Source organism: Mus caroli, unplaced genomic scaffold (assembly GCF_978045245.1).
Source record: "Mus caroli unplaced genomic scaffold, Mus_caroli_1 scaffold_3, whole genome shotgun sequence".
NCBI lineage: Eukaryota > Metazoa > Chordata > Mammalia > Rodentia > Muridae > Mus > Mus caroli.
The window spans coordinates 124,893,805-124,901,608 of record NW_028227258.1 but is presented as its reverse complement, the minus strand read 5'-3'; the positions used below and the strand labels follow the sequence as shown (position 1 = coordinate 124,901,608).

The 7,804-nt window shown below is 43.4% G+C and overlaps 1 protein-coding gene across 1 annotated transcript; it reads right to left on the bottom strand.

Annotated features, from left to right (window-relative positions):
- Positions 1-328: 328 nt before the first annotated feature.
- Positions 329-7,521, bottom strand: Il21 (interleukin 21). The gene is made up of 5 exons (XM_021159042.2): positions 7,375-7,521; positions 7,224-7,259; positions 2,594-2,749; positions 444-521; positions 329-352 (listed from the first exon to the last, which is right to left on the bottom strand). The coding sequence occupies exons 1-5, from the start codon at positions 7,519-7,521 to the stop codon at positions 329-331; spliced, it is 441 nt and encodes a 146-aa protein (XP_021014701.1).
- Positions 7,522-7,804: the final 283 nt, after the last annotated feature.

The following is a 7,804-nucleotide window of genomic DNA, read 5'->3' as shown; positions in this document are numbered from 1 at the left end:
TCACAGTTGGGCAATAAGATGAAGCCACAGCTTGAGAAGCACCAGAAATCCCTGACATGGGAAGCTGGGCTCTTGTTGAGATGAGATTTTCCATGTTGACAGCATGGAGTCTGTGCAGGGAACCGCAATGTCTGCGTAGTTAATGAGCGAAAGGATCTTAACCTATAGCTTTTCTGAGTTGTTCTTATCATGATATATCGTACTTCTCCGCTCGCAATCCCAAGAGGCAAGATCTACTCCTGCATTCGTGAGCGTCTATAGTGTCCGGCGTCTCCTCGGTTCTCGGGAATCTTCTTGGGTCCTCGGGAATCTTCGGGTCCTATGTGTTCTAGGAGAGATGCTGATGGATCATCTGTGGGAACGAGAGCCTGTGAGACACTGGGCACAAGAGGTACCCGGAGACAACATGGAAGTGAAGGAAATGCATTATTTAAGGTGCATACCTTTTGAAGGAGCCATTTTAGTCTTTCTAGGAATTCTTTGGGTGTTCTTTTCTCATACGAATCACAGGAAGGGCATTTCTGTAAATCAAAATAAAAAATTAATTAATTAATTTAAAAACTTTAAAAATTATTTTTTAAAAACTTCATACTTTATAAAATACTTATGTAAAATTCATTTCTTCTCTTGTGAACATAAATCACATTCAGTAACAAGCATTATGAAAATTCTGTAAAATTGTTCTGGAAACCACGTGTGATTTTATCCTCAGAGACAACTCTGAATGTTTTTGTGTTTAAATTATTATATCCGTTTTTTTTTTTGTCCCCTTTTTTTTCTTCCTCTTCCTCGCCCTCTTCCTCCTCTGCATTCTTTTTACCCTGGTTGTTCTATGCTGTTTGTTGTTAGTTTTTAACCAATTACAAGGGTTTCCTGGGCTTTAGATATGCTTTCAGGGCAGGATTTGTGGTGGCTGCTCCCTCCTACCCACCCCCACCCTGCACAGATGGAGCACTTACTATTTTTAGATACAGAAGTGGTATCTAGCTTTTATGTACAAGTCTACAGAGATCACCTGGGCAGATAATTTTTCATATATATCAAATTTCTAGATCTTATCAAGTAGATTAAAGGGATAAATACCTCAAGGACTATATATCATAAAACATGTTTCCTCTTTGTGCTTCAACGAGTCTTACCACTATTGGGCACTGTTTCCACAATTACAAGACAGGATTTCCTCTTTTAACTTCCATTCACTTGATTACTAGGGATACTGAGCAAATGTTCCAAATGTTCGAATGTGGCTGACCTTCCTCCCTCTTCATCAGTCTCCCTCCCCCCTTTCTCCTTCAGTTTTATGCTCATTCCTGTTCCAATACCAAAACAACCCGGCTGCTTCTTAATGCTCAGTCACATGGTATCACGGTGAGAACATCTGGAGGCAGCATGACATCTATGTTCTTCTTCATCCTGACACAGCTGTTTGTGAAACCTGGAGAAAGTTGGCCTCTTTACAGTTCTCACTTTCTTCACGTCTACACAAAGGAGCCTGGTGTAGAAGAGTTGGGTTCCAGGTCTACAGTACACAGCACCGTTTCATAAGTTTTTCTGAGTTTCATAGCTGTGGTCAATTTGTCAGCACCACCCCTTCCATTTCTCCTTCCTTCCTTCCTTCCTTCCTTCCTTCCTTCCTTCCTTCCTTCCTTCCTTCCTTCCTTCCTTTCCTTCTCTCCCTCCCTGTCTCTTCCCCTACTTCCTTCTTCAAAGCTTCCTGAACAAGGTCTCACCCAGATAACCCAGCTGTCCTGGAAGTCTCAATCCTCCTGCCTCAGCTTCCTGGTGCTGACCTCACAGGGACACACTACCTTCCTAGGCAGTTCTTTTCATTGCGAAGAAAGTTCCAGAGGGACATTTTCACATAATAACCTGGCCAAGCAATCAGAAGAAACAAGACTCCTTTTCATAATGTAATTACGATTTCATTTTAGTCCATGTGGCATTTCTTGAAGGACAGACAACCAATGAATATGACAGAGAAACTTCTTTTCTGTCCTCTCTGCAGGTTCTGATTAATGTTTGAATGAGTTGATTCTTGAGTCCCTGAATTGCACATACGTTGGCCAAAGAAAATATACAAGGAAATTCAGGGTCCTAAAGAAACAGGAGCCTGGACTCTTCCAGCCCCATAAAAAGGGGCTTTAAATTTAACATTGACTCTGCTTTTGCCTGGGACCGTAATACATTAATCTTGGTATTGTAAGCTCTCTTTTCTTGGCAGAAAGCTAAGATCTAGTCCCCGATAAAGATGACACAAGCTATGGCCAGCACATGGGCAAAAGGGAAATATCTTGTACTGTCTAACACATTCTCTTCCTAATGGCTTCTTCACTCCCAGAAACTTCTGTTAACATACTGCCGAGGGAGTGGTGGCCAGTTCTAGTTGGGTTTCTAGACAGACAGTGAAGACTTATCGGAGGTGACACCACTTCTCAAAGTAGACCTTGTATGGAGTAACTCTGCAAGAAGGTGGGAGATGCTGTGTGGATGTGTGAAGCATAGTATGTTACAACTAACGGGTAAGACTAAGATAGCTAAATGCTCCATGCTAGTGATAACTGTGAACAAGAAAGATGACAGAGGACAATCTTACAGCTATGTGCTTCTGTTTCTTTCCTCCCTTCCTGGCAGGCAGCCTCCTCCTCAGCTGGGCCACGAGGTTGATGATGAATGTCTTATTGTTTCCAGGGTTTGATGGCTTGAGTTTGGCCTTCTGAAAACAGGCAAAAGCTGCATGCTCACAGTGCCCCTGAAAGGAGAGACAATTAGCATATGTTAATGACCTTAAAGATAATTAGCATATGGTAAGGAACATTGTTCCAAAGGTTAAAAATGACATTCCAGCCCTCAGTTTCTGCTTGTACTTTTGTCTTGAGAATTTTTTTAGGGGCTCCATTAGGTCTGGTCATATCCCCACTTAAACTCAGCAAAAGACAGGGTTTTTTCCATTTGAACAGCTTCCCTGTCTGGGAGAAAAAGGAGCCATTTCCTACCACACAGGTACAAGCAGAGCCCTCACCTTTCATAATTTTCTTTGCCTGGTGCTATGCTGAAGTCATTCTGAGGTTGAAGTGGTGGGTATAAGCTTTGTGGGGTTGGATGTGAATGTGTGTATGTGATTGTGTGTTTGTATGTGTGTTTGTGTGTGAACCTGATGTGTATGTGAGTTATGTGTGTGCAGGTTTATATATGTATATGTGTGTGTGTGTGTGTATGCATGCAGGTGGCTGTAGAAGTGTGTGGGAGGTATTGAAGAGAATCCAGGACCACACATACATAGGCAAACAGTCTACCACTGAGCTAGCAGACCCAGCATTTCTATCTGTGACAGAGAATTTAGTTTAGGAACACAATGACTAAACTCTGAGGCTATAAATTGTGAGCAGTGGCAGCTTTGTGGAGATGATCCAATGGTCTGGCTAAGAATCTGTCACTTGTGTCCACTGCGCACACAGGTGTCTCCCTGAGTGGTTTGCCTAGAGCAGCACTCTAGTCTGCAGTGCCTGATGCAAGTGCTCAGTGGCTGTTTGTGCAGCTCATTAGTAGATGAATAAGGTAAGGCCACTCCTGCAGTCCAGTCTAAGAGGCATTTCACCTGCTCTGGCCACCATACACTTCGTAACATCTCAGTCATTGCCTTGTCTCAGTAGGGCAGGATTCCCCATGAAGGGTCAAAACACAGAAGTTAAGACTTGCTTAACCAGTGGGAAGGACAACCTTCTTTAGAAGAGCTGTGTCGGAGACTGGACAAGTAAGCAGACTAAGCCTTCTCTTTGCGTCTGTCAAATAGCCACTGCCCAGTGAGGAAGCCAAATCTTAACAACAGAAAGCACTGGAAGAGCACGGTGGGCAAGAGCTCTTCCACCGAGCTGACTGAAGCTTTGGCTCTGGGAGAGAGCATCTGAAACCATCTTAACTCTGATCCAAGAGCTCCTGCCTGGGTTGCTGCTTCTTTTAGCAATTAGCAAGTGTGTGTGTGTGTGTGTGTGTGTGTGTGTGTGTGTGTGTGTGTGTGCATGCATGCGCATGCACATGCGTGTGCATGCTATTCTCCCTGGAAGTTGCTGCATCTTCATGCTACCAATGTGCATTTAAGCCACTGGATTCCACCCAGAAGCTTCCCTCCTTCCCAGCAACCTTGCGGAATCCTCTCAGGGACAATCAGCTGAAAGAGCAGCTAGCCTGCTTTGCATTTTCCAACCCGTGCACTTGGCCACCGTGAATGTTGACTAATAACAGGAGCCCATCAGCCTTGCTTTGCATAGGTAGCAGCAAGCCCAGCGAGGCTTATCTAGTTCCTTCTATCAGGTAGCTTGCCTGTCACTAGGGCAAAGTGCTGGCCTTCCCATGTTTGCCAAAATGCTTATTTAATAGAAACTATTTATAAACGTTAATTATAGCACTTTTTTTTCCTTGAAAACCACATGTTCATGTTTGTTGAAGTTTTTTTTCTTTTCTCTTCTTTTTGACCACAACCGGCTTAACTTACTGGAAAAAAATAATATTCATATTTAAAGGGGTAAATTTTCCAGCTGAAACTGAAAACGCTAACTGCTTCATCTGTGATGATCTGAGAAACCAGCATTTCTCACAGAGGCTTAATCTGCTGAGTTAACGTTTTCATTTGTACACTGAAAGAAGACTACGTTCCAAAGAAGCTTAGGGAGGGGTCGTAAGAACAAACTCCCCGTGACTATCCTGCCAGGAATGGCCAGGCTCAGCCCTCAAAGCCTCACAGCACAGAACAGAGGAGAGGTGTGATATCAGGAAGAGAATGTGCCACTCACTGTCCCCACCCTTCCCTGTCTACTACTGACAGACACTGGTTTGGTTTTGTCCTACAGGGAGCAGCCTGTCTTAGAAATGTGTGATCTGGGGTAGGGATCTTCAGGCTACATTTCAGGGCAGGGCAGAGGCAGAAAAGCAGTGGAGAAACAGGGCCTGCTGAGTGCCTGAGGGATGGAGACTTGGTGAGGAGATGGAGGGAATCTGGAGCCTCCGAGCTCCAGGAGGCTCGGAGATAGAAGGTAGTCCTGTCCGCGAGTTTCCTGGCTACTTTTCTCAGCCGGGCCTCAGTGAAGAATGTGAGGAAATTTTTGACCGTCTTGGCTCTTGCAGACGGGAAGGTCCAGTAAAGAAGCCACTCCTCTCCTCAGCAGAGAAGAGATTTTCATAAAAGGCAACCTGGCTACAACTGGATATCTACAACTGGATATCTGAAAAGATAAGATCGATTTCCTACAGCCTATTTCTGACAAAAAATAAAAAAGTTTTTTTTTATCTTTTGGAAGGAAAGTCCTGGCTAAGTCAGCATGGATTATCCTATCAGGTGTTAGGTAGCTTGCCTTCACCATACTCACAGACACCTAATGACACCGATACTTATATATTGGGCTGGATAAGTTTGCTGTCAGATCCATTCCACACGTTCCACAACATTCACTAGCATCCCTGGCCCCTAGGGACCAGATTAGCACCCTCAGCCCATCCCCAGCTGTGCAAACCAAAGTTTCCCCACACAATGTCCATGTTCACCCGGGGAGAGGCAGCAAACCCTTGGATAAATGAGAACAAGAGACACAAGGGAGGGGGGCGGTGACAGATCTCAGTAGCTTTGTAGAATTTGTTACGGACCCTGCTTTGGATGTTAGCTCTGAAAACTTGGCACATAGCTTCTAGAGTCCTTACTGCCTTCCTCTGTCTTTGCATTGCCTGCCCGTGTAGCATGAGGGTGTTAGTTAGAGCAGTACTCATTGCTTCATAGGCAATTCTGCTTGGTCAAATCATCAGAAAGATACAGGTTCAATGAGACAAATCCTCTCATGGAGATGTAAGATTTTCAAACATCTTTTGTTAGAAAATACATTACTAGAGACTGGGAAGGGTGCAGAGAGAGAGGACAGAGGGTGCGGACAAGACTCTGCATGTTTACAATCACAGAGAATCTCATCAACTTGTATAGGTGATGTGTATTAGCAATGTAAAAGTGATAAAAATTAAAGTGGCTACAGGAAAAGTCAGACTTTTAAAGGTATCTTTTACTAAGAAAGTGTATCCAAAAAGTACTCATTGGGTCAACTGAGCTGAAAATGAGGGATTTTCCTGTGTTCTACTTTGCAAGGTGTAGGCTGCAGGCAGGCAATAGTCAAACACAGTGCGTGAGATGCTGACAAGTACACACGCTGAGAAACGTTCTCACTTATTGGAAATGTCCTTTCAATAAGTTTGAATGAGCTACTTTCAGTTTAGAGGCCACTCATTTGAAAGGACCTAGTAAACACAAGAGTGATCATGTGCAGAGCTGGAGAGTGAACTGTGGAGCAGAGGGGCGGCGTGACTCACTCACTTTCTAAACTTTTACGCTGTCATTTACCATAATTCTCTTCTTTGAGTGTCTCTGTGTGGTGCCCTCATTACTGGCAATACTCTCCTTGTTTTCCCGATTTATGCAATTAAAGGCCTAGCTGTGTGAGCATTTCCCCAGTTTCATTTACAATGGTACCAAGCTGAAGACCAGAATAAAGATGTTCTCAGAGCAGAGACAGCAGAAGCCCCTCCACACTGAACGCCAAGCCGCTCCTCCATGGGATATGAGTGGCATAAGAGTTGGAATGAGCTGTAGAGGCTGACCCTTTGGGAAGTTCATCAAAGGCAGGAGACAAGGAGACAAGGAGACAAGGAGACAAGGAGACAAGGAGACTCACGGAGGCCCAGGTACACTGGAATTACACTCAGAGACTTGAGATTTCTGCACTCTCTGCCTGCCTGGAAATCTCATCCTTTCTTTCTTTTCAAAGATTTGTTATTAAAATGCAAATGCTGCCTCTTATCTTAAAGAGGATTACAAAGACAGTTCCAGAGCTGTCATAGGCTGTCCAAGGCTCTGAAAACAGAGTTATCTGTTCCTCGTTCAGAAACAGATCCCAGCACTGCTTTTTATCATTGCTTGTTTGTCTTAGAAACTCTGGAGGGTAAACATGTATCATATAAGCATAGGTCATAATAAGGATTAATATTATATAATTATAAATAATTTATAATATTTATAATATCATTGTTTGGTTCACTAATAAATCTATGGATACATAGTCAAAATGGAAATGAATATTTTGCCAATTACTAATCCCCAAAGTCATTGGAAATAAGCATAACCATTCTACTGACTTGTTAGACTCTAAACTAACATAAAATACATTTTCAGAAATAAATTCAACCGATCTTACCTTTATATCTTGTGGAGCTGATAGAAGTTCAGGATCCTAAGAAAATTAACCAAAGAGAATTAGTTCTGAGTTGGTGATACAAGTCAAAAGGCTCCTTTTGCGTTAATTAAAAAATATTATTTAAATTGCATTGTGACAAACATGGCCTTACCAAGTCATTTTCATAGATTTTCAGCTGTTCAACAATGTCAATAAGGTGACGAAGTCTAATCAGGAGGTAATCTGGCCCTTGGGGGCTTGATTTATGGGCCACTGTCCCCAAGAAGATGACTACCAGACAGACAAGGGTCCTCTCCATGCCACCAGAACTGAGTCTCCAGCAGCTGATGACAGGGCCTTGGTTTGGTTCTCACTTCAACCTGACTGTGCACAGGTTGTCGCTACAGCTACCTATTTATTCATCCCTCAAGAAGAGGCCAAGCCCTCCCATTGCAGCCTGGAAATCTTTGTATAGTGGATGAGTGTGAGTAACTAATTTTTCTTTTCCATTGGCTAGGTATACGTGTGCGTGTGGGGGCAGGGATGGATAGAGTCCACAAAATGTGCCCCATCTGCATCTTAGACAGGAAAAAGAGACACAT

Excerpts from the sequence above, each read along its gene's own strand:
- Il21 (XM_021159042.2), bottom strand. The coding sequence starts at position 7,521 with ATGGAGAGGACCCTTGTCTGTCTGGTAGTCATCTTCTTGGGGACAGTG. Across the intron at positions 522-2,593 it reads AGAAACAGAAGCACATAGCT|AAATGCCCTTCCTGTGATTC; the intron begins GTAAGATTGTCC and ends TTTGATTTACAG. Across the intron at positions 353-443 it reads TAAAATGGCTCCTTCAAAAG|ATGATCCATCAGCATCTCTC; the intron begins GTATGCACCTTA and ends TCGTTCCCACAG.